The sequence below is a fragment of the Aythya marila genome, assembly GCF_965140915.1.
Source record: "Aythya marila genome assembly, chromosome: 1".
Taxonomy (NCBI): Eukaryota; Metazoa; Chordata; class Aves; order Anseriformes; family Anatidae; genus Aythya; species Aythya marila.
The window spans coordinates 75,641,557-75,669,331 of record NC_139042.1 but is presented as its reverse complement, the minus strand read 5'-3'; the positions used below and the strand labels follow the sequence as shown (position 1 = coordinate 75,669,331).

At 36.8% G+C, this 27,775-nt stretch overlaps 1 protein-coding gene across 4 annotated transcripts in view; it reads left to right on the top strand.

Annotated features, from left to right (window-relative positions):
• Positions 1 to 27,775, top strand: part of ANOS1 (anosmin 1) — a 137,297-nt gene that overhangs the window by 15,942 nt on the left and 93,580 nt on the right. For all 4 annotated transcript variants that reach the window (XM_082758162.1, XM_082758160.1, XM_082758161.1 and 1 more), the window contains exon 2: positions 10,124 to 10,171. In XM_082758162.1, coding sequence (XP_082614288.1) covers positions 10,124 to 10,171 — 48 coding nt within the window. The remainder of the gene's footprint in view (positions 1 to 10,123; positions 10,172 to 27,775) is intronic.

Here is a 27,775-nt window from a genome sequence, read left to right as displayed (position 1 = left end):
TTGAGAAGGCACTACTGTAAAAAGAGAAAAGGTGTTGCGTACTGGAGATGCAATGTTAATCAAAGCTATGCATAGTCTATATTTTCAAAACTACTGATCTCTTGTTGTTTCATTGGTAATGACCTTTGGATTTTTGCTCACAGTCTTTCTAGGAACATACGATGACAGCTTTATAAGGAATGCTGGTGTATATCGCAATTTAGTTGGTGATTGATGATTTTACTTGATTGTTTTTCATAATTACTCAGATTTTTTTTTTTTTTCTCTGTGCTTTTCTTTTGGTGCATGTGAAGTAGTGGCTTTACATATTTCAATGTAAACTTCAATGAGGACAGTCTGTAATAGAAATGAAGGCTGAAGATGACTTTGCACGAACTGTTTGGGAAACAATCAATGCAAGGTTTAGGTCAATACAGTTCTGTTCATACCCACCCATCCACAGCAGGAGCCTGCTGTATCATTGTGATCAGAGCTAGTGCATTACAGGTGATGGCGGCATAAGTGTAAATCCAAAAGAAAACTGGAGACTTTCTAAAAATAATAGCGCTACTGATACTTTGATTAAATTATTTGCGATATGCATTTGCTGGTGTTAATCCAGATGTTTAAAATTAGACTGCAGTGTTAGTCAAGCTGTTTTCCATGATAATTTAATTTTAATTTCTATTTGCAAATTGCAGTTATGTCACCAGAATCAACTGTTAAGAGCAGATCAGCTTTGTAACTGTTCCTTATATTCAGTCACCTCTAACTTAGTCACTTTGAGTTAACCAGTAACCAACATTTACTTTTCTACAGTATAAGTTTGTGGTATAGAAATTGATTCTGATGAGGAGGATGTACATTTTTTTTATCTGTGAGGGACCATGGTGACTGGTTACAGTAACAGAAGGTCTGCATATATTTGTGCATTCTGCTGTTTTTAATTTTCAGAATATTGTCACTTGGTTTATTAAAAAAAAAAAAAGAGAAGAGTTAAATCTGTTGTATTTACTCATTGGATCACAGAGGAAATATATGTACATAGTTAAGATTAACTCTCTATTTCTACACAAGTTTTTGTATAAAGCACGCACCATAAAGTCATCCAGGTGTCTGCCTGATGGGTAGGTAATACATTAAAAGATGACTAATGTCTACTAAATAGTGTTTGTTCTCTTCTTTCATGTTAGAGTCCTATTAAGTGGCTTTTTTTTTTTGGTGTTGTTCTGGTGGTAGGTGTTATGCTTTGTTATTTTGCCAGGTTTGGATGATCATTATTTGGTTTTATTGTTGAAATTTTGGTTTTCATTTTTGTTAATGAGATCAAAGTCTAAGGAACATTCTTTATGCATCAGGGAAAACGTAAGGTCATTATAGAACCCAACATGCAGTCTTATGCTTTCAGCCACAGCAAGGAGCAGCTGCCCCTTGGGGCCAGGGAGCCGGGGCCTGAGGGTGATCCCACCACAGGCCATGCCCTCTCTGAGGGACAGCCCCCCAGGGCCTGCATAGGGCAGGCAGCGATGGGTGCTGGTGACAGCCCCAGGCATGGGATGAGCTGAGGCCAGGGGCAGGCAGGGGCTTCAGACAGGGGCAGGAGACTGGGTGGCTGGGCACAAGGCTTCAGCATGGGGAAGAAAGCCTAGCTGGGAGACAGAGCCAGAGGCAAGCTACAGTGTACATCCAGGAGGTGGAACCTACCTCACTGGTGTGAGGCAGGGCCAGAGACAGGCACACCTACAGCTTAGGTCAGGCAAGGACTTATGGCCCCAGCCCTGATGAACTGGGGCTTCCGAGTGGTGGGTCAGGGCAGGACAGTTAAGGCCTATTCGCATCCTCAGGGCCATGACACTTGGCACACAGCATCTTAACATGTAACAAGGGGGAATATACCAGATAAATTCTCTGAAGCAGTAAAAACTAAGCTGACACCTAAGGATTTTTAAAAAACAACAGTAAATAAAATTGAAGATCCTGCATAATTTAGGCTAAGATCCCTTCTGAATGTTCAGTGTTCGTGTCCTTACACCTCAAAAGGGTGTAAGTGAAAGTAGAAAAAATACATAGAATATCAGCAAGAAAGTCTAAACATATGGAATGAGCCACTAGTTGCTCATGCACTTCTTACACTTTTGTTTCAGTAACTGTTTTTTTTTTTTTTTTTTCCCACTCTTGAATATAAGACATTGTGCTACCTGGAAATTGGTTAGGTTCTCTGTGACTATCAAATGTCCATCCCCACAAGGTCAGGGGAGGAGGAGGGAGTCCCAAAAGCAGATGGGAACCCAGGTTAAGGACTCAAAGGGAGAGATGGCCTTTTTGGAGCCTCCAAGGGCTGTCTCAGGAGAATCTCAGCCCTCATGTCCAGGCATGAGACCCATCAAGATTCATCAATGCCAGAGCACCTTTTGGACTGAGAGGGGCTGATGCCTGGGGTATGGGACACATTATGGGATGCAGGGGAAAAGCGTTTCAGGATTGCACAAGACTTACTGTGAGGAAACAGAGGGGTAAGGTGATAAAAGAGGCTGGATGTGTGTAAATAGGTGATAAGCTTGTCTGTTCATGCCCTGCACCTGGTCAGCACAGGCTCTCCTAATTTCTCATTAAATTACTTAACTCTTTCTGCGTGAGGGAGTCTGTTCTGTGCACGCATGAGCATACGGTGGTCCAAGTACCAGCTACTGAAGTCATAACAGGGGGCTGAGGTCCCATGTGTCTGTGGTGCCATTGACTGGAATGAATGCAGGTCTGGGTGCCAGCAGTTGGTCTGTGACTGTGAGCTGGAGTGCCTGTGTGCTGAGTGACAGCAGGTAGAGAGAACTGAGTGAATGAAACCACATGCCAGCCCCAGAGAGGGACTTTGATTTACAAGAGCCTGTTTGTCTGTGGAGCCAGAGGCTGGACAGAGCCCAGGTGTGCAGGTGTGTGAGTGCTTGTGAAGAGCAAGCTGGACAAGCTGGTGGGTAGGTGAAGTTGCCTGGTATAAATGTGCCTCTCTAGGGGTGAGAGCAAAAGAGAGCTGACCAAAGGGGACTGGGAGAGTCCTGGCCATCTCTGGGTGGGTCATACCAAGTCTCTAAGAGCAAGACCAAAGGATTTGGCTGCTGGGCATAGTGGGAGTCACAGTCTGCTCTGTGTGTATTTGCTTTTGTGCATGTGAGATGGGCCATGCCAGCAACTGCAGTGGGGCTGAAGCTTGGGGTCTCGTTTGTCCAGGTGCCAGAAACTGTGAAGACTGGTATCCAGGGGTAGCTACTGGGCAGGGCAAGTGTCTGGGCCTAGGACCTGTTGGGATCCATGTGGCAGGTGTGTGTGTATCTCAGTATCATAGAATGGCTTGGGTTAGAAGGGATTTTAACGATCATTCAGTTCCAACTCCCCTGCCATGGTCAGGAACACCTACCTCCAACTAGATCAGGTTGCCCCGGGCCTCATCTAACCTGGTGTTGAATGCTTACAGGGATGGGGCATCCACAATTTCTCTGGACAACCCGTTTCAGTGCCTCACCACCCTCTGAGTGAAGAATTTCCTCCTAACATTGCAATATAAATCTCCCCTCTTTTAGCTTAAAACCATCCTCCCTTGCCCTATCGTTATCTGCCCAAGCAAAAAATTGCTATCTTTTTTTTATAAGCCCCCTTTAAGTATTGAAAAACAGTGATGAGGTCTTCCCAGAGCCTTTTCTTCTTCAGGGTGAACATCCCCCGCTCTCTCAGCCATTCTTCATAGGAGAGGTGCTGCAGTGCTCTGATCAACTTTGTGGCCCTCTGGACCCATTTAATAGATCAACATCCTCCTTGTGCTGGAGGCCCCAGACCTGGACTCCAAATGTGGCCTCACAAGGATAGAGAAGAGGGGGACAATCACCTCCTTCAACCTTCTGGCCACACCTCTCTTCATGTAGCCCAGGATGCAGTTGGCCTTCTGGGCTGCAAGTGCATGCTGCTGGCTCGTGTCAAGCTTTTCATCCACCAGGACCGCTAAGTCCTTCTCTTCAAGGAGTTCTTCTCCCAGTCTGTGCTCATGTCTGGGATTGGCCTGACCTAGGTGCAGCACCTTGCACTTGAGCTTGTTAAACCTCATTAGGTTCGCATGGGCCCACATTGTACTCCTCCACAGGAGGGAACAGGATGAGTCCATTAGTTCTGTCCATGTTCATGTGAGTGCTCTGTCCAACCTACAATCAAAATGTGAATGCTTGCTGTAGGATCCTCAAATAAATTGTCTGAATATTGCTCAGGTTTGGAAGTACTTGCTTTTTCTGCAGTATATGACAGAATTATGTATTACCTGGAGCTTCATAGTAGTAGAGTTGTCACGTGGCTTAATATAGCTTAGAGGTGAAAGCCTAACTAACCAAAGTCTGATCATTTTATATTTGGATGGAATGAAGTATCTTAATTAAATGATTTTAATGGAAACAGCTCCTGTACATGCAAACACCGTGCCTGTTTATCTAAGTGAGAGAAATGATCCTGCTCAGTAACATTCACATAATGCTTTTTTGATTCTTGCTTTATACAATTTCATTTCTTATTAGAGCTATTATAAAGCAACAGAAATTCCTTACAAATAATTTAATTTTTCCTTAAGACATAGTTTATAGTGAAATAAGAAACTTCATAAAGGAACAAAATTTATGCATTTGTTTATATGTCATAGGCTCATAGAACCTATATTCCCTAGATTGAAGCCAGGGAACCAAAATATTTCTGGGATTTTTTTTTTTTTTTTAAATGTATGATATCATCTAATACTAATCCTTTTCTCTCCATGGCTTCTCCAGTGGATGATCTTCAAGCTTGACTTACAGTGGACAAAGACACAAAGTGAAGACACTAAAAATATATTTACATAAATTTTTCTTTAAGCAGCAGTCTTGCTTCCCAGAAGCGGACCTCATTGTTGGACTGTATGACCTTTCTCATTCACTTATTTCTACAGAGTGGTTTGGTTTCTCTGGCCAGGTTTCAGTCTCACCTCTAACATGTTGTTAAAAAGTAATTTCAAAGGGTATAAGTGCTTAAATTTGCTCTTGCTTGGTGACTTCTTTGGCAAGTGTTCTAGCTGTTACATAAAAGATTATCGTTTTTTTTTTTTTTCATTTTTCATCTATGTTTTCAAATAAAAATGTGAGGCAGTTATTTATATGCAAAAGGGTAACTAAAATACCAGAGCCCAGGAGAGGTGTGTGGGACTGTGGTTCCCCTTTTCATTTATCTGCTTTGAGTTCATGTTTATACTCACAAGAAAGGCTTTGAGAAACATTTTCTTTGGCATTTCCTATCTGCTGGGTTTAGTATCTCTCCCCGCTAAGTGTACAGACTTTTTTGAATTTCATTCGTAGGTGCATGCTTTGGCATTTGGAAAATGAAAAGCCTAATTTGAATTTGTTAATTCCATTCTGCACCCTCATTCCACACATTAGAGTTGAACCTAGGATCACACAGCACTGCCACAGATAAGTCCCTATATTAATTTGTGTCTTAGTGAGCATGTAGGCAGGAAATTTAAGTCAGGCAGAGTATAAGTGATGTTTTAACATAACATGTATCATCATGCTGTTGAGTTTTAGAAAGGTTAAGGAAAATGTTGGGAGCCTGTCTCTTTAGATTCATCACTGCAACAGCTATTGATTTCTCTGTTGAAGTGCTCTGTTTCACGTCAGTGGAAAACTGTCGTTCGAGGGGCTTATTCTTCTGCTTTTTTTTTTTTTGTCATTTTGAAAGAAATAGGAACATCACCATGAGAAGTCACTTCTGAGTGATGGCAGTTTCACTCAAAAGTGCACTGAAGAGAACTAACTGGTAGCAGGGATACAGGTATTGTCATAGCAGATCAAATGGCTACTTAACTTTTCACAACTGATCTTTGGCACTTCAAAAGAAAGGTTATATCTCCTAACAGATAATTGTGGACAAAGATGCAAATGAAGGAAATTCTCTCTCTCTCTCTCTCTCTCCCTCTCTCTCTCTCTCTCTCTCTCTTTCCCTTGAAAGGCTAGTTTTGAGTTGCTTGTGAAGCTTATTAAATTTCTTCCCCGGGGCAGACTGTAGATAGATGAAGATTGATTCTTCATTGTCTCTTTACGTGTAATTTTATCTTCAAGACTCTGCACAACTTTACTTTTTTCAAGGCATGAGAGGACACAGAATACAGAGGTTTCTATTTTAACTATTTGGGTCCAAGGACATTTGTTGTTTACCAGAGGAAAGCGAGCATGCACCTATGCTTGCTTGAAATAAAACTAATAAAGCTGATTAGAGATACCAATTAATCAGTTTCATTGCAAGTAGAATCATGGAATCAACTAGGTAGGAAAAGACCCTAAAGATCATCAAGTCCAATCATCAACCTGGCCTACTGATTCCCATCACTAAACCAGGTCCCTTAACGTCATGTCCATACATCTCTTAAAAGCTTTCAGGGATGGCAACTAAAGGTCTCTGTTCACTTCCTTAGGCAGCTTGATCATGTTCTTCATGAAGAAATGTTTACTAATGTCCAATTTAAACCTTCCCTGGCAGAACTTTCCTTGCATCCTAGAGCTTTTCACCTGAGAACAAAGACTGACACCTTGCTACAACCTCCTTTCAGGTAGCTGTAGAGAGCTATGAGGTCCCACCCCAGACGCCTCTTCTCCAGGCTAGACAACTTAACTCCTCCCAGCTGCTCCTTGTATGTCTTCTTTTCTAGTCCCTTCACCAGCTTTGTTGCTCTTCTCTGAGCATGTTCCAGTACCTCAGTATCCTTCTTGTAGTGAGGGGCCCAAAACTTAATGTAGAACTCTAGGTGTGGCTTCACAAGTGTTGAGTATGGAGGGACAATCACTTTCCTGGTCCTGCTGGCCATGCTATTTCTGATACAGATCAGGATGCCATTGGCCTTCTTGGCTACCTGAGCACACTGCTGGCTGTCAACCAGCACTCCAAGGTCCTTTTCTGCTGTGCACCTTCCCTGCCACTCTTCTCCAAGCCCAGTTTGCCCAGTTGACCACAGCTTCTTCTCCTCTTTACCGTACAAAGGTGGTCCTGAGAGTACATTGGTGGAAGGCTTATAGACAAAAAAAGTGCTTTTCAACTCTTGCCCTAAGACATTTCTGCATGGTGGTGTTAAGTCACAACTAAAGTCAAAGTCAAAACTCTAATTTGCGTAAGTCAGGTCAGGACTGGGTCGAAGAAAAACAGATGTGAGGTAACTGAGGATGTAATGTAGGAGGATGCTTCAGATAAAACAGGATTTCTGATGTTTTGAAATTACAGTTTCTGCCATGTAGCTTGGATTAAAAACAGAAAAAAAATCACACATTAACGTTTTTTTTTTTTAACTTAGGTTAACCGTTTGCTAAGATGGAGAATAGAAAAATGTTCATTTAGTATTCCAGCTTCCTCTGATAACACATTGTTCAAAGGAAGCCTGTAGAATTTGCCTTCACCTTGTACAGTGAAAGATCATTCGTATCATGTTAATTTGTATGAAATTGAAATTGCTAAACAGTACTTTTATGTTTTGCTAAACTTACTTTTAAATTAAAGTTATAATAGTTTTCAGTGGAAAAATAGAAACATTCATAGAAATTAAACATTATGAAGGAGAGCCACACACCTGGACATTTACTGCATTATTGTCTCAAGTAACAGATATAATTCAAAAGCAGGAGTGTTTTTTCTAGTTCAGTGGAAGGCAGCAGCATAACTGAAATAAAGCGTCAAGCTGCTACTAATCTGTTATTGCAATCAGCTACCTCTGTCATGTTTTATATGAAGAAGAAAGGGGGGATAAATTGGAAGTAGCACATAAAATATTGTTTTAACATTACTGTTGGCTAGATCTGTAAATGGAGATAATAAATCCTCATATGGCATTGAGGATAATACTAAAGTATTCCCACTAGCGTATGTTATTTATGGCTGTTCTAAAGTTTTATTTCTTCTGTTTATGTCTCTCTATTTGAAGGGGTTGGACCTGACACGTTGCTCATAGCTAGCTATTCTTATGCTAACAAATCTCAATTTTAGCTAAATTCTACAGTAATGTCAGAGAAAAGTGGTATTATAAAATCAAGTAATGATTGCATAGTAACCTGCTGGGAAGATAAAACAAATGTTCATAAAACACTGACATTGAATTGTATAAACCAACATTTTAAAATCGCTCCTAAGTGAGTTTAGAAGTGGAAAGGAGCAGATATGTCTTTATGTATATTATCCCCAGAGCTGCTTAGTTAATAGAGGAATGGAAATTTTTAGCATTACAGCTCATATGAAAAAACATGTTATATATAGAAGTTTTCTAAAATTCAGTTTGAAAGTAGAAGTGAAAACAGAAGTATAATTTGCATCAGTTTGGTTCTTAAGATGCAAGAGTAATATGCGATTTTGTTTTGTTCCTGAATTTCGCAATGTGCTTGATCCACATCTGTGTTACTGACTTCTCACCAAATTCAGAATATGCTTAGTGTTCAAAATGCAGAAGACACTGCTTCATCTTGCATGGCTGAAACACCCAAGTTTGTAGCCTAGTTACCTTTTCCCCTGTCTCTCTCTCTCTCTCTCTCTTTTCTGCTAACCAAAGCTTAGAGAAAAATTTGGAAGGTAATTCTGAATTGCCCTCGGAAATGATTAATCATTGGTACTTTTTGGGAACTGTCTTAACTGGGTGGTGCTTCTTTCTTTAAGAACAAGAAAGGTGTCCTCAGTTAGATGACTGATCTAACCAAGTTTGTTTATTCCACCGATCTCAAGCTAGAGACAGACACTGTCTCAAGGTAGAAGAGATCTCTCTGACTTCTTTTTTGTGTGAGTGTGTGTCTGTGTGATTTAATTCAGTTAGTCCAGCATTTAACAGAAGAGTGTGCTTAGCTTAAAGCCCAAGCAGCAATGGTATCCTATTAATGTCATTAGAATCACTTGTGCTTAGTTAAAAGCAGGTTTCTGTTCCTTGCTGTATGAGGGCTTTATTTTCCACAAATTAATGGATAGGACCATGTAAATCAAAATTCATGCAGTTTTTACTTGATGTACTTTCTGGTCCTTTTGGAGAGTCTTGCATTAGAAGGGATACTAGTTCCTTTTTTGACTTGAACAATCCTGGGAGCTTGTGTGAAGGCATAGCTATAAACATATATAAAGACATGCACAAACACTATCTCCTCAAACATTAGCTAAGACAAAACTGCCTCCAAACTATAAGCTTCATCACTGTGGCAGCACGCCAGTGAATTCAAGCTCATATGCCTTGATGAGAGCAGAACTGCTGTGCTCAGAGACTGGTCTAGTTGGCTTGAGTACAGTGCATGCTAATGCATCTGTTTCTGCCTCTGGATTATGGTTGTTGAATATCCAGATAATAATTTTGTCTTGTGTTTAGAAGCACACAGATAAAAGTTATATACCTATAGTTTCCCGTAATTTTCTCTTTTGTAATTTTTTCTCTCCCATGTTTGACCCTTTAAAATCTGCTGTAGTGGAACAGCAGGTTACTCATGATAGTTTCATATTTGTCTATTTTCATTGTCCTTTAGCTTAATAAATAAGTAAATAACATGTGGTACTATATTGGTTGTCTTGCTACAGTCAAGATAAAGGAGAGCTACAGTGTTTCCTGATCTGGGAAATGTGTTATCAGAAATTTAAACCAAAGCTGACATGGTTGACTTTTGGTAAACTTATGTCCCATTTAATCCATTTGTTTATTCACTTCAAGGCTGTTCATTATCTTTTCTTGTTAATTTATTTTAAATATTGTATAATATTTAAATGTAATTAATAGGCTTTCAGTTCATGAATATGAACTCATGCATATTGATCTCTTAAATACAGAGGTTACCTCTGTTTTCTTCCTGGTAAATCTAGACAGGAAGTGTTAGGAAAGGTAGACTGAAAGGAGACTTCAATCAGTTCTCCACCAGTCTTACTTGATGAAATGCTTTCCTAGCTCTTAGATCACTTAACACTTCCCTGAGCCTTAACACAAGGGAATTGGAGTCAGGATTGTTACTAATGTTGTGACACAACATACTTCTCTAAGAGAACTGTCGGGTGAATTCTGTTTGAACCTACTAGGATGATCAGATCTATTCTTAAAAAATAAATAAATAAAATAATAATATTCATGTATTTTATATTTGTTTTTCAGAATAATGGGTCACTTGCTTGGTGCCAGAATCATAAACAATGTTCAAAGGTATGTTCCTTTTTTTTTTTTTTATCCCCCCTATCTCATTTATAAAGTTATCTTGTTGCTCTCATATTGTCTGTAAATGAAACACTTTTCATCTTAAACTGTTTTCAGAATCAACTATTTATATTTTATTTGCAAATCTCAACCTGTAATGAAATATCCAAAATTAGAACCAGGTGATTTACTCTTTCAGGACAAAGGAATCATGTCTGAGGATAAGCATAAACGTGTATTTAAACCAATATAATTTTGTGGTTATCAGCAAATTTAAACCACCTGAAATCTGATTTATCATTTCTGTTTCAGTGTTTTTGAACATGAGAGTAAAATTGTCAATCACTTCAAAATATATACTCGATAGCACTGGGGTATGCCAGCATTCAACGTTTCTTTCAGTTTGGGTATTGAATTTTTAGCATGACACTGAATTTCTTTGAAGTGACTCTTGATACAAATTGCAGTTGGTTCACTGTTGCTCTAACCTATCCTGGCACTTTAATCTGGAAAGTTTAGAGGGTAGGTGAGCTAATAGTCAACTGATAGTGTAAGAATCTTTCTATGGTGTCTACATAGATGCAGCAATGATTTGGGAGCTTTTCTGTGTTGGAGTGGAATTACACGTTCTAGGAAATGACAGTTCATAAATGTAATGGAAGATGAGATGCATGTATTCACTGACTTGGAAATTCACCTGAAAATAGTGAAGTTTTCTCTAGTATTTTTGCCTACCTTCTGAAACTGTATTTCTACAATAATTTAGGCTTTTTATCCAGTAATTATTCTGTGAAGGGTGTATTTCAAGTGGGATTAAAACTGAGTAGCATTATAGTGTATTGTTTTCTTAATGTAATCTGTGTAAATACTGATGCTAACTCCTGATTTTTTAACATGACAATTTCTTCTTTATATTTAATAAGTGAGATTACTGGTTCACTGATAAGTGAATCTAGCTTCCGTTGCAGTGAGTGGGATTGGAAAAAGACCAATTTATTATTGACTGTTCCATTGCAGGAAAACAAAACAGAGCTGACCAGTTTTGTCAGTATTAAAATCTGGGTATAGCAGCATCGGTAAAAGAAGAGAGTGGAATGATTCCTATTAGTTCTGCCGCACTGCTAAGAATTGTGCCTCTGCAATGAAATCATATTGTTCTTGATGAAGGGGTGCTGAAAATTTGTTTAATCATAACTGAATTGCCTTTTAAGGAAAATGTAGATGTCTTGACCTGTACTGTTGTAATTTTCTTTTTCTTTTTTCTCTTTCCTTTTTTTTTTTCTTTTCTATTTGCTTATCAAGGCTGCCATGATATTTATTCTGAAAGATTTTTCAATGGTTTATGCCTGACTAACAAGGAACAAGTCATACAAGAAAAGTTGTCCAGCTTTTAAAGTAAGGCAGAAATTATATGAACACCTCTCTGAGTCACTCCCAAGTTTGTAGAATCCACATAAAATGGATGAAAGGGTATTATGATTTTAAGGGTTACCTTTATTATATTAGTCTCTTAAAATCAGTGTGTGAATGATACAAATTAGTATTATTTTATAACACAAAATGTAATGAATCTTTAAGTTTTAAATTACTTAAGGTAACATGACTATGAAGTATATATTATGTTTTCTTTCTGAGAAAGATAATACATTTTGCTTAAGTAAGCAGCTTTGCCTTCTTGATAAAAAGAAATATAAACTTAGTCAAAATGTTAGCAGAGCTGAACATTAGCAGAACTAGGGAAAATATGCTTAAGGTAAGATTTGATCTTGTGTGTTCTGCAATGTAAAATAAAACAAGTGTGTTACATAACTGAAACATTCAAAGACATGTAGAAGATGGAGTTAACCTTCTAAAAATGCAAATTCCTTTCACTGCTTCTCAACACCTCAGTGAAAAGATTTTATGTGATTGTGATTTTGCTAAATATCTCAGATGATGTTTTTTTAAAGGATTCTCACAGTGTCCAACCTTATTTTGTGCTGGTGGTGTTCAGTGACACAGTTTTTTAAGACGATTTGTGGTAAGGTGCAGGTGACAGCAGACATCCAGTTATTTTGTTATCAGAGGGGGGTCTGAAACATAGAAGCACTGCTTGCTTGCACAAGTATTTGCATGTAGCTGGTACAACGCTAAAAGGTGATGTAGTTAATTTAGTAACTTTTCAATGATTTTACTCTTTCATGAAAATATCTCTAATTTTTAGAGTAGGCTCATCTTTTTACTTGTTACATAACCAACCATATTTTTTTTTAGATTTTTTTTTTTTTTTCATTCTAAGGACAAATGATATAGCCTGTAAAAGTAGAATTCCTGGGAGAAAATTATCATTGTAAAACATCCAATAGAGGGCTTTTGCATGTGATTTTTCTTCATTGCAGTCACCTTTGATATGTGTTTTGGCTTCAGTTTGCCTAGGCCTGAACTGGCAAAAAGCTGTTCCAAATCTTTCCCATTATTGTCTGTGAGAAAGACCAGTCTGGCGTACAATTCTTCAGAAATGTTGTGAACACACTTATGTACATAGAACAACTGGGAAAGATATTGCAATACTCACATACTATGCAAATGATTTTTTTTTTTTTTGTCATGGAATTCTGTGGCCTTTATATTTAAGGACATTTCTGGAGTAGCAGATTGCTGTTGATAAGGTATTATTCAAGTTCATTTTGTCAGTGAAGTACCTCTAAAGTTATTTCAAACAATTATATCATTGCCTTCTAATATAAGTGTAGTCAACAACCATGAAGACGAATACCTTTGAGAACTACTAATTCAAAGAGATGCAAATCTAATGAACTAAAATGGTTGTTACTCTCACAGGAACAGTTGTAGATTGCTACCTACATCCCAACAGGATATTTTTGTTGTTTTGATGGAGCAAGTCACAAAACTGTGACTTTGAGCACCAAAATATGCACCAATGATTTTATATGTAATTTAATAAGATCTCTCCAGTGGTCTATTTTACAAGATAAAACTCAAGAGAGCTTTTGGATGCATGCTCTGTTTTGACATTAGATGGGTAATTTCAATATGCTAAATATATTCTTTTATAATTAGGACTATTATATGTTCATTAAATAAATTGTCATTTTTGGTTGCAGTAGTTGATTTATTCACTGTCATCATGCACTCCTGCATCTTTCCTTGTACAGACTTCAGTGGAAGACTGAGGGCTTCCTTGGAATCTTACCAATTGCCCAGTTGGCTTCTACTGCCAATATGAGTATTGAGTTAAACGTGACAACTGTAGACTTGGCCTTTGCACTGTAGTAAGTGAAGTTTGTCATGAACTCATTTGGAAATAAATTTGAAATCATAGTTATTTTGTCTAACTTTGTTTGCAATTCTACTGTTTTGTTTGATAATATGGTCTTCATATTATTGCATAGTTTGTCTTTCTCTTTTTTCATGTTTAACTCTTTTCTATTCTGTTCGCTCATCTCACTGCAACTTTATGGTGGTATATACAAACCAAAAAATACACTTTGGAGTTGAAGTTTATTTTAAGGTTTACATGTTTTTCTACAGCTTTATCTGGAAGGAAAGTATTTGGTATGGTTGGTTAAAATTAAAATAGAATTAAAATAATGCTTGAGAATTATTACAAGCTAATGTATTGTATATGACAAACATCCACATGTTCTGTTTATACATCGATAAATCAGTGAATATTAATCTAGTAACTATCAGGTCATGAAACTTTTTTGTTGTTGTTGTTTTTATCTCTTAGTACCTAATTTAATAACAAATATTTTAAGCATGAAGGTCAGTCTTGAAAACTTAATGGGCCTTTTTTTTTTTTTTTTTTTTTTTCCTGGGGATATGAGAGCTTTTGGATTGCTATTGCCTGGTATATAACTTGCTTTATGTTCTGAGGTTCTATTCAGATGTTATAATGAATATTAAAATTTATAATTTTTTTTATAGTTCACTTTGTTCACTGGTAGATTACGGGCAGCCTGTCAGACTTGCTGAGTATTGTGAAGATGGGCTTATTAGCAACCTCATTAGAAACTGGAGCTGCAAAGTGTGAGAGACAAAGGGAGAGCAAAATGAAGCAAAAGGTCTGGGCTGGGCTCGATACGTCTTTGCACACATTCATTGGATCAGGATCTGTATTTCAGTCATTCCCACTCATTTTGGGACACCACATGGATAAAAAGCTTGTTTAGGAAGAGAACGAGACAAGTAGCCACGCCTTTCTTTTCTTCCACATGCACAACTAGATAAAAACCCAGTAGGAATCTGAGTTGGAAACCAGTAAGGATCCAGTAAGAATCTGGTAGGTTAATATACCTATGCAAATTAAACTTGAGTGTTGCATTGTAGCAGAATGCATAAGTTTCATATTGCAATTAAAAATATTTTCTTGGCTGTTACCACCAAAAAAAAAAAAAGGCAACAAAACAAAAATAAGTAAAATAATATTTTGACATGGATTACCTGTCATATAGAAATAAAACCTACTTTGGTCTCGTTCTGTTCCTCCTTTCTCCCTCCTGTTAGTCATATTTTCTCTGATATTTCATTAACATGATAATCTATTCTGTTATTTCATTTTAAAGAATTCAAACTTGCTTCCAACACAGCTATTCAATTAAATTTGATACAATTTGCAACCCTCAGTTGTACTGGAAAAGTTTCTTCTAGTTGACAGCATTTGGAAAAACACTTTTTAAATTATTTTTTTTCCCTGGGTTTAATGGCAGCCACTGGAGAGAAAAAGGTAGGTTGAATATGCAGTGTCTGAAATAGAATAAAGCAGTCTGCAAGGACAATTCAGATACTGCAAGGATAACATTTTTGCACTGGAGGCTTGCTCTTTTTGTACAAGATCCATAAACTTTTTTATGTTGTGTTTTGAGTTCTCCCACTAAACTCACATTTACTATTGAATTTAACCTTCAAATCTTTACATAATTCTTGTTTTAAACTTTTCCTTAACCATTCTTCTGAAAATCTTTGTGGTCTTTTGCACCTTCTCTCCACTAGTGTCACTGTTTTGTATGGCTATCTGCCCGTTTCTTACAGATCTATCAAAGAATCAACCTGTTTAGGTTGGAATGGACTCTTGAGGTTTTTCTAGTGCAACCTCTGTGCTCGAGAAGTGTCAGCTAGAGCCAGTTGTTCAGTCCAGCCAGGTTGTGAGCATCTCCACAGACAGACCACAACCTCTTGGCAGTCTGTTCCAGTATTTGACCACTCTCACAACAATTTTTTTCTTACCTTCAGATTATATTTTGTATTTTATAACTTGTGTCCATTGCCTCTTGTCTGGTCAGTGGGCACTACTGAGAAAAGTGGCTATGTCTTCTTCATTCAACCCTGTTAAGAATTTTTACCCATGGATAATGGCCTTCATTTTTTCCAGGCTGAACTGTCCCAGCTCTCTCAGCCTCTCTACGTATGGTGGATACTCCAGTCCCTTAATCATATTCGTGGCCCTGTTTTCTTCTTTCTTACTTCCGCTTTCTAAGCCCCAAATGACTCCTGTCTGCTGTCATTCATAAGACCCCTTCCTGTGTTTAAATCCCAATATATTCTATCATTTTATTAACAGTGAGTATTGCTAAACTATATGCAATCACTGTTACTGTTCTGTCCTTGCTAGTCTGCTTTTACATTGTGAGCTCCATAAGCACAGAGGCCATTCTTCTCAAGTGCTTGGAAGTGCTGAGCACATAACAGGTGCTTCCGTATAAAAACAGCAATGAGTCAAATGCTGGTGAGAATAACATGAAATGACAAAGTGTTCTACATTGACGCTGGTTTAGTGAAAAATGTATTTTGGCCCGGGGTGGGGTGGGGGCAGAGTGACCGGGAAAGGCATATTCAAAGACTTCATGAAGTAGAGATTTTTTTTTTTTTTTTTTTTTTCAGCAACTGAACCAGCAGGCATAATTTAGAGCTGCATGTGCAGTGGCATTTACAAGGACTATAGATAAATGGGGATCATCATAATGCTCTGTGAATTGCAATACAGCTTTCTTGTTCCCAGCAGTCAAGGCAGTGGTCCCTGATTGATTGATTCTGCAGGAAGGCTGAAAGGCTATTTTTGAGTTTTCAGGACTGAGAGGAGAATGTGAAAATAAAGATAAATAAGTTTACAAATGCTGCAGCCAAATAAATATACTTTTTCAAAAAGATAACCTTGATCTCTTTTTAGAATAAGGCACACTCCTGAATCCAGTCTGTGAGCAATTGTTCCAGGCTTCCAACTGAGCTCTTTCCAAAGATAATGCAGGTGGAAAGATGAGTTAATGGTTTAAACAATTAGAGATTTGATGCACTCTTCCATCTGTCAAAGCCCACTGAAATGAAAGCTTGCAGTTTTAATTTGTGCCTCCAGCATCTAACTCAGTCTGAAATGGTGTCAGTGATTTGCCCTGCCCACAGTACTGTCATTCTTATGGTAAGCGCTCTGTGCTCACATGCTGGGAGACTTTTATCAAACATATTAGTGTGCATTTGAGAGATCATTAGCCTGAAGTAGCTGGAACATTCCAGGTTTATGAGCCTGGAAACTCACATCTCTGCTGGAAAGTATGTTGAGCCACTCTTATTTACACAAGAAAGCTACAGAAAGATAGGGATAGCTGTAAAATTTAAGAGTAGTGGTTCTTGGTATTGTCGGTCAATCACGATTTAAGTACTAGCCATGAGAGGTGAGATAATAGCTGTTTTGATTTTTGGAAAAAGAAAAAAATAATAATGAAAATTTCCATCTTGACCTGTTAGACAGTATTTTTCTTTCATCTACTAAAAGATAGGATTAAACCATTTAATAGAAACAGAGGAATTTATCAGATCATTGGTGTGCTGAATAGATAAAATAAACCTGAGCAGATATGAATTTAAAAGGCAGTTGTTTTGCCTATTCCTTGCATTCCTGTGGATGATTTTTTTTTTTATTATATTCATATATAGAAAGGTAGAGGGGGCAACAAAGGTAGACAACAATAGTTGTTAGATGATTAAAGCTAAAATAGCTAAGAAATAGTTCAACTGAAGTTTCTGGACATTTTTGTTAGTGAAAATAGAAGAAAGCTTTGTGGTTCAGTGTTTATGTTTATACAAACGCATTAGTGTATAAATGTGCTGTGATGCTAGGAATCCCTTTGTTCATTAAGGGTCTTGAAAACTGACAAACGAACAGAGTTAAAATCCAAAGAATGCTTATAGTGCTTTGCAATCCTCAGATCTGTTGCTCTATATTTGTAAATATTAAGCTTTCTTTTTTAAGTATCAAAAAAGCAGGTTTTTTTTTTTAAGTATCAGGAAAACATGGGGTGTTAAAACAAAGAGAAATGAAGAAAGTTCATATTCTTCACAATTGCCATGTTGAGTCAAGTTGGTCATCTTTCCATTCTCATATGCTGTTACCAAGTAGACAGGTAAACTTGCAGGTGTAGAATAACTTGCTGTTAGAAAAACTTACTTAATCCCTACTACTTATTGTTGGGTGGAACTGTGAAATATAAAGGACATGTCCTAGACACTAGTTTTGGTTTCTCAGCTTTTACTGTTCACTGTTCAACTTACACTATTTTTGTCTTGAAGAGTACATCTCTGGGACTCATGGAAGGTGTTGTGTTGGCCTTCACTCTGAATGGTTTTTTCGATAAGTTTCTGTTGGTATGACAAATGGTTAGAATTTAGTTCTTTTCATTTTTCTTCTGGCAAAAGCTAATCACCACTACTAGAACCCTTACGATAGGTCCCTACCTATACTGTAAAGGATCATGCTGGTTGTCTGTTGCTGAACAGCAGTTTTTCATTGATTTCGAATTCTGCTGAGTTTCTCATTGAGTTTCTCAATGGGTTTCTCATTGATCTTCATCACGGTTACACAGAAAAGGATGGCAGTTTTGGAGCTTGCTTTTCTGGCTAGTTGTAGTGTCTGGTCCACTTGCTAATGTAGGTAAGCAAGTCTGTTTATTATGTTGCTTGAAATTTGAACTAAAGAATACTGAGAAAGATGAGCCAATGCTGTGCATAACCTGCCAAAGAATAAGTGGCCCTCTTTCAGGGAGAAAGGATACAAAATTGTCATTAGCAGCTGAATTGTGCGGCTTTGAGGGTAATAGCATAGGAGTCTCAACTCTGATCTCAAAAATGCATACGTTGGCTTTAGACCTTAGTCTTCATACTCTATACTAAATACAAAAATACACTTCAGCTAAGGAGAGAAATGTGTGCTTGGGCACGCACGCACACACACACGACAGATATTTATTGAGTCTGGCATTCTGAAGCACTAAATGCTTCTTTAACTTAGCTTTTTCTGCTTCAGTGAACTCTGCTCAGAATCCAGGGATATTCAGACTGCAGAACCCTTTGTTTTGAGGTATTTGAGCACAAAAATAATCCCTTCCTAGAAACTTTTGAAATAGCAACTGAGCTATGCAGCCTAATCAACTGTAAATCTTTGCCATCTAGCAAGCAGTTGATTAAGTAACATCTAGCAGAAGGCCAATCATCACTGGAGCAATACTGGTCAGACACTAAAGACAGACAGTACTACTGAGACTAAGACAAATGAGCAGTAAATCTGCTTTAGAGCAAGCAACAGATTTTTGTTATATCCTTTTATATCTTTAGAGTTTTCTCAGGTCTCTCACCACCCAGTTTGCTCAAACATTGTATGTATTTTTTCCTCATCTTTCAATAATTTTGCAGTTGGTATGCAAAGGGAAATATGTAACATACAACTGTATTCGAGATTTTGATTTCCCAAATACAATTTTAGTTCCTTAAGCTCAGCTGCATGAATGCCACTCTGGAATTTTAATAGCTCACATAAGTCAGAGAATCTGTACAAAATTTATAACTTTGCAGTTGAGATAAGAATCTTAATTTTGTCTTATTAAATTACATTTCATTAACGTAATTAATTCCTGATGCAAAACTGGCTGTAATAATCTGTTTAAATGTATGCTCCTTTTCTCTTCTTGTGGGAGACAACTGCAGAGTTAAATCAAATATAGCTCTAGTTAAGTGACAAAGACAAAATGTACTTGCATTGACCTGTAATGTAGTAATAAAATATATTCAAGCAACTGTAAAGGGACAGAGCCTGAAAACCATGCATGTCTCCATCTTAAACTTGACTTTGATATCAGTTTTGCTTGATTAGAACAGGGCCTTATCCAAAACCCACTGGGGTAAGGAATACTGACTTTAAACAATCTTTATATCCATCAATAAGGCAAGATTGTGTTTTTTCAAGTGACTAACCTTGGAGTTCCTCCATTACCATAACATTGGAGGAGATATAAAAATGTGTTTAACTGGTTGAGGATACTGTGCTGAGAGGAAGCCAACTGTCTTTGAGGCACACAGTCAAGGAGGTAAAAGCCCTTACAATTCAAGCACTGAGTTGTAAGGAGTGCATTGAAATAGAAGTGGGAACTATGGCTGTTTTCCACTTCTGAGTTCCTGCATATAATTGGGAAACTGTCTGAACACAGAAGCATAGTCTGTCTTGAAACAGAACTTACAGGTTATATTTTGTACACCCAGTGTGATATTTAATCAGGCATTAAAGAGTTAATTGCCTTTTAACACTGTGTGTCTAGTAGAATAACTTTCTATGCTCAGCAAACAAAAATGTTCCTGAGAGAATATGGTGTCAAAGAGCTGTTCTTGTGCCATAGATGTTAAGCAGATATCCTCACTGATTTTCATTGGAGATTTCTGCCTAAAATCTGTTCAGGTTATAGTGTCAGGTTAATTGATCAGAAAGGTAGGTGTTTTTTTTTGTTTGTTTGTTTGTTTGTTTTTGTCAGTTCTTCTGTAGTAACCTTGCTTATTCTGTGAATTACAGATATGCAATTTGATTTTTGTCAATCCAAATGTTTTTAGCTATTTCAATAGCCTGAAGAATTTAAACACATAGAGGCAGCATAGAACTATACAGACAGAAGTCCCCAGAAGTGAGATGCTGGCAGAAAGCAGCTGCAGGAGAATGCTTAGGCTTGTTTTACAATACTGTAACCTTTCTGAAGTTAGATATGTATTTGAATAAGGTATAGAGGCTACTATGCACAGTCTAATTTAAAATTGGTTTGCATCCTCATTTTACACAAGGTGAAGAATACACAAGCTATTAACTAAAACTGAAAATCATATCCATATTTCTTTCATATTGATACATATGAATATTAAATGAATATTACATATATGAAGACGTATTTCGAGCTCATTGTCAGCATAAGTTCCTCATGCAGGACTAGCAGCAGGATGTGCTATATGGAAATGAAAGAAGACAAAGGATAACTGTTAAGCCTTTTGGGTACTGGTACATACAGGCATAAAAGGGATTTACTTTTTCAGGAAGGTGTTTTCAGCTTTTGTGTTTAGGAATGAAAAATTTCCATAATGAATTCTGGAAAGGTGTTTTTGCTCTGGAGTATAAACCAGTAATTTTGGAGTTATGAACAAAGGTATTTACTCTAGAATAACTGATGTTCTGGCTTTAAGATGTAAAACCCATGGACTCCACCAAATGTTAGAGTTTGCAGCCTCTGATTTTGGATAAGGAAAACAGGTATCTATGTTTTTCTGGCAGAGAGGTGATGTTATTGTTGTATGTCTATATATGAATAAATCCAAAATATGTTAAGTACCCACAATGAATTAAGGCTTGGGCAGGAAAAAATAAAAATAAGTTACAACACTTGGGATTTGAACTGATACTTTGAGGATACTAGCGATTTTCCAGAGTTGGGAATCCAGAATCAATTTTTAAAGACATTTCTTCTTAGGAATGAAATATCTCCTATTATGATTTATGTGAAACCTTTATTTAAGTTGTAACTGAATTTTTAACTCATTTGGGATAGAAATACATTTATTTGCTCTGCATAAATGTGAACATCCTTTTAGCCCTTGGAAACATGGCTAACAACCAAGATGGTGTATAAAGTTGTTACTTTAGCATTGCTTATACCTTGTGCCTGCTTGGAGCAGACTTTATCATCAAGTGGATTCTGATGTGCTGCTCTTTGTAATTTCTTCAGTTTGGCCTGAGAATACTATTCGGAAAGGCTGGTTTGTGCAGCCCTTGTTAGGAGGAGTACTAACCATGCTTACTTCTGGGTGGCATGAGTGCTCAGGGGAGGTATGGTCAGACCCAGCAGGCAGAGATCAGTCTGGCTACACTTGTTAATTTTTGTTTGGATCTGGACCATATTGCTGAGTGATATCTGAGGGTCTCATTATTCACTCACTGGGTGGCAGGAATAATGGACTATGAGCATGGGAGGGAATCAGAGTTTTCTGGGTGAGATTTTTGTAAGGTTAGGTATTGCTGCCATAAAGAAGCACTGAGCCAGTAAGAGCTGAAAAGTAACTATTTTAATCGATGGCAACATTACCAAACCTGTCTTGGAAGATCATCAGCTGAACAAATACTTTTTAAAGAGCTGCTGGTGTCTCCGAGAAAACCTCCAACAGCTTTCTACTGGAGATCTCTTCTACCCATATATTATTTAAGGTTCTACTTTCCTACTATTGTTTATCGTTGAAGGTATCTGCATGGCAGAAGTATTGTGTTTCTTTAGAGTCCAGCTGTTTCTGCTACGTGATTTGCTCATCCAAAGTCATCATTCACTTAGTATCATCATGTATAACTATTACAAAAATTGCGATCTTTCTTTTTTGGTGGGGTCATGATACAGAAAATAATCACCCTTTAATTGCTCATTTTCTTCAACAGATGAATTAAATCTTTCAGTTTCATAACTGAATATTTTAAAATTAATCTATAGTTATATAATACATTTGAATAACAAATTAGGTATTTAAAAAAAGAAGAGAGAACTGGTTGGTTTCCTTCTGGTCTTGTTTTCTGCTTTTAATTTTTGCCCTAACATTAAATAAACTGAAACCAGGAGAACTAAAATGTAATTTTATTGTGTGGAAATATTATTGTTGTTGTTGTTGTTAAAGGATAATAGTGGTGTATAAAATCACAGTGTTCATTCAGAGTAATATCTGGCTTTAAGGGAAATCATCTGATTTTCATGTTTCCTAGATTTAATAAGGGCTTTAAAGTATTGCAGAAAGAATAATTTAATTCCTTAAATGGCAAGTAAGTAGGTCATAAGCATCTTCAGGGAAAGGCTTATTTGTCTTTGTTATTTCTGGGTTCACCATTCTGCAAATTCATTTTATAACATACTTGAAAGTAGTTATTGGTAAGGAAGTAGGTATATCTATATGTTTGTTTTGTTTTTTTTTTTTTGAAGATGTCCTTTTAATTGTTATTCAGGTGACATTGACAGTAAAATAGATTTGCAAATACAATTCATATTCATTAATGTTTTTAATCACTAAAACATGAAGACTGAATGAAACAAATTCAGCTCTTCTTATTCTTTTTACTATTCAAATGGTAGGAAGATTGTCAGCTGTGATACTGATTTAGTTCGCATTATTAAAGCGTATAACATGCTTATTGGCTACTTAAACTTGTACTTTTGGCAGATTATACCAAAACGTTTAAGACATTTATGGTATTCTATAAAAGTATTGGTGAGAGGACAGCATGGCAGTGAAGGGGCAGTGAACAGGCAGCATCTTAGTGTAGGCAGATCAACATGCACATCTATGCAGAAAACACAATCTTCCATTTGTTAGAAAATGAGCTGCAGTTTTTCTTGACTAAATTTACCTTTTATTCAAAAAAATAAGCTCAACATGGAAAAAAAAATATATCACAATAATTGGAAGGTTTTTTTTTTTCCTTCCCGAGTTGTCATGGTTTTCTGAGTAGATCAGTGCAATTCGAGCAGATGCTTGTGTGGCAAGTGTGTTTTGTGTTTGCACAGAAACTTACTTGCTTGATCTTTTGATTCAGAGTGACATTTTAACTGCATTACAGTTTGTTTGTTTGTTTGTTTGTTTTCCTGGGGAAAAGTTGAGATACCTCAATACAGTTGTACTTTTTATTGTAGTTTTATCAAATTGTGAATTTAGGAGAAAGCTCTTGAATATGTTTTATAGGGCTGTCATAGAAAACTAGTGCATTTTTTCTTTATTACTAACATTTGTTAGGTGATGACAGGTTATCAAACAGTACAGAGCTGTTTAACACCTTTGAAGAAGACAATAAAGAGAATAGTGACACTTGCTTAACAAGAAACACAACGTGTTTTGGGAAATCTGTCATTGAGAAGACAGGCCTGTAAAGATGTCAGGCCTATTTTGACCTTTCTGCCCCTTGTTTGTGTTCTACTGTTTCAGCTTTGCAAATGACTCCACATTTGGTACTTGACTTGAAAGTAAACATCATATAACCTGGAAGCGATATGAATATGTTTGAAAAATGGAGGCAAAAAATGGTTTCTGTAATGTCTGCAATTGCATTTCAAAACACTGACTACACTTTCTGTTTATGGCTCCAGAATATTATTAAAGAAAGTCAAAATATTTTTCCTATTTAAATAAATCATATATGTAGTTATTTTGGGGTGGTCTGTCAAAGTGGTTAATGTCCGAGTACTACTGATGCATACTGTGCCTACAGTAATCCAAGCTCCTCTATGATGATGTATGACACGCAGTTTGCATGCTCTGTGCTATATTTTATCAACATTTTGCTAGCATGATATTCTGACCTTGTCTGATTGGTGATCTCATTTACTGTGAATGTTGCAAGAACAGTAAACAAAGCCTGGAAGAGTTGTCAAGCTGCCAAGTTGTATTGTTCTGTATCTTTTCAAGACAATGCCACAAAAATTTATCTGTCTTGACACCTTTGTCTCTTGTATTAAAAAAGCCTTAACCAACTTCTCTTTAGTTTCGTGGCCTACCAACTAAAAATGCCACATCGTATAAAGAGAACAGGTGGAAAGGCTTTTAAGAAAAAGCCTCAGGGTGATGGAATAAGAAAAAAATAACAGTAACTGAAATATATAAGGGATTCTGAAATTGAAGAGATTGCTTGTTAAAAAGAATGTATGAAACATTTAAGAAACAATTCTGTGTTATAATTTATAAACTACTATGAATAAAACTGCATAAACATGTTGTAGAAATATATTCAGTAGGAGCATACTTTTTTCTTGCATGGATCCAGCAGCCATTTACAAATGTTAGTGAATGCAGTAATCCTGTAACAGTTTTGTTTTATTGTGTTTTCCTTTCTCCGCCTTTCACTCCCTTAAGAAACCTATAAAAGAGAAACGTTCCACTCTGTTCCAACTGTAGGAGGGTTTTGCGTCTCACTCCTTAGGCTCTCTGGAAAATCTGAACCTAAATCTGTGCATAATTTACTTTAAATTGAATATTGAGCTTTTTAAATTGGATTATTTAAATTTGCCTCATTGTAGAGTTTTATGTATGAAAGATAAGCACAGGATATAGAATTCACATCTTGATAATGTGGCTGTACTTTAATTGCTTAAGCTAGCTTTTGTAACTACTTTTGCTTTTAATGGAAGCTGTTGTTGACAGTATGCATAATGAATCGATATTTATAAACAATGAGAACTTCAAAAGTGAAGGAAGTATACAACAAAGTGGCTGCCAGAGTAAAAGTATGATTATACCATAGTTTTGCTGGGATTTGGGTGTAAGGTCTCTATAATTTATTTATAAGAAAGTTAATCATCTTCTAGTTGAACAGTTAAACACTGAGGACATCTCGTTGGCGTCGTCTTGTGCCTCAGCCAATTGACAGAATATAAGCTTCTGTACCCATCCCTCCCAGCACTTTCAAAGCACAGTGAAGCTTATTATAAATGAATGACTCATACATAGGGTGGAACAAATGCACCATTGGTAGCCTACAGAGATAATAACACTGACCTCCGGTCATTTTACAAGAGAACTCTCTCGTGTAGGTCGACTTCCCACTGCTTTAAACCCAACCAAAATAGCCTATTCACAGGGAAATGGATTGACAGATTAGAGATTTATATGCACAAATATAGGCATTAGCAGCCTGGTCTCTGCACTTCAGGACATGAGAGATAGTTTAAATGATCTGGCCACTAAAACCAATGGGACATTTTTCTGTAAAGAAGTGGGTTTGTAAGCTTCCTTTGGACTTCCTGAAATATGTAGGGCAAACATAAAGGTTCAATCTTGAAGCGTGTGTTTATGCAAGACTCCCAGTAATGTGAAGATGTTCAGAAATAAGGCTTATGATAGAACTGATATCTCATAGTTGATGTTAGGTCTAACTGAAAGAAGACAAAACTTTGAGTTCTAAGTCAACATAAGCTTAAATATGCATTGCTTGTTTTCTCCCTTTTAATATATGTGTACACACAAAATGAGTAATCAAGAATACATAATTTTGTAAAATTACAGATTTTAACATTTTTCAAATACTATCTATTTTTGGATGATCTTGATATATGAAATTTAAGCTTTAAAATATGGAAGTGATAAACACACTAATTCAATTTTTTACTGGACAAAGTATGAATTGTGTCATGTAATTTCATCTTCCAGTATTAATGTTCATGTAACACAGTTTGTCAATTGATCTGGTCTACCCAGTGTATAGTAGGAAGAAATTTTATTTGTGCCTGTTTGCAGAAAGAAATGTGTTCTTCTGCCTATTTTAACAAAAGGTTATATGGAGAAGAATCATTTCAGAGCAGATGACAAATTACTGAAAAGACATTTTTATTGTAGAATAGCATTCTCTCACTGAGGAAAGAAAAACAAAGAAAGAGCAAGAGAGAGCAGGGAGGAGGGAGAGGGGGGAGAAACTTTTTTTTTTTTTTCCTCGACCTCTTCATACAGAATTCTATGATGTCAGGTCCGATCTAACAAAAAGTTTTTTTTTAAAATTATTGTTCCAATTATGTTCTACCTGCAGAAAGCAGACAAATAAGTCACTAATATTTGATTTATAGAGAATAAAGTAGTAGAAATGTGTTGGAAATTTATGTGAAAGAAAATCACAAAATTACAAATGGGGAGCTTCAGTGCACGTATAGCAGCCTCATTCTATGTGTGATATAAGACTTTATGACTAGATCTTATAATGTAAGATACTGTGATATATTTTCAAGATGTTAATTATCTTAAGCTGTTTGGATATCATCATCTTCTACTGAAAGCACTAAACATGCTCCTTGTTTAACTGTTCCTACACTGTGAACCTTTTAATTTTCTTATTAACTGAGAAAATCATTCTTGTTGATTAGAAATACAGTATGTACCTATATATCTCTACACATTTGAAAATAATTCTTATTCTCACTGAAGCAGATGAATTGATGTTGGCAATGACATTCAATTACCTGGCTCAGGAGGCTTTTTTGAGATCTGAATCCAGAGATCTTGGTCACTCCTCCCACAAGACAAATACAGCATAGGAACTTCCAGGGGCTTTTCTTACTTTGTACCGGGACAAATCCTTATTGAAAATCAAGACACTGCAGTGATACAAGGTCTTTTTCCAGCAATAACTGCCTTCAAGTGGAAGAATTTGCAATTGGGCTGCAGCCTTACAGTGATTTTCTGTTTGGAAGTTGCAGAAGGTAGCTTAGAAATTAGCATTAATTCTTTTCAGCTGGCTAATGATGGAGGTTTTCAATAAACCACATTGGGTATTATCCCTGGAAGTCTTCAAAAGACGTTTAGATGTAGAGCTTAGGGATATGGTTTAGTGGGGACTGCTAGCGTTAGGTCAGAGGTTGGACTCGATGATCTTGAGGTCTCTTCCAACCTAGAAATTCTGTGATTCTGTGGGTAGAGAATGTCAATTTTTATACGTAACTCATATTTTCATAGTTGTGTTTTCACATATCTGGGATTTTAAAAAATAACACGAAGAAACTTCTATCTGGGGAAGGTAAAACATTTTTACTTATTTTTATTTCTGCTGCATTATCTAAGTAAAACAGTATCTGCCTATATAGAAATGCATAATTCTCAAATATGCTCATTTCTCTTTCTTTTTAAATTCCACTTGCTTAAACTCTGTTTTTAAAGGTCTGTGTGCTTGAAAAGCCTTTTGATTCAATTATGTGGATAAGGCTTAACCTTTGTAATGACTTCTGCTAACATTTACAAGATTATGCCTTTGTTAGAGGGAGTTGGCATGAAAAGGCAGAAAAAAAGCACAAACATATGGCATCTTCTGTTTCCAGATATCCTGCACATCTTCTCAGCTCAGCTTTTAGCTTCTATCCTGAAACATGATTTCCTTGGGAGAGCTTATCTGACTTCCCTTGGATGCAGTAGTCCATTCATATAAGTTCATTCACATCCTTCATAAAGAAATAATTTCTTTGAAAGATGAGTTTTACATGGATCTAAATGCAGTTTGAACATTTTACATCTGAATCTATTATTGGTTTTGCTGCTTCACAAAAACGTACTTTTACACATGCAAGAAACATAGGTTGTGCCATCCTGAGAAAATTTGGCTTGAGACAGATGCTGAAATGTGTTTGGGACTGCAGTCTGCCTATGAGGTTCTGAAATGGTGAAGATGAGCTGTTTTTGGTGAATACTCTAGTTCCTGTGGCCTTTTTGTCTGTGTTTCTTTTTTATGCTTGACATCCAATTATACTGAGAGACAGTTATCCTGATTTTCATTTTTTTTTGTTTGCAGTACATGGTTTTATAAAGTATGGCTAG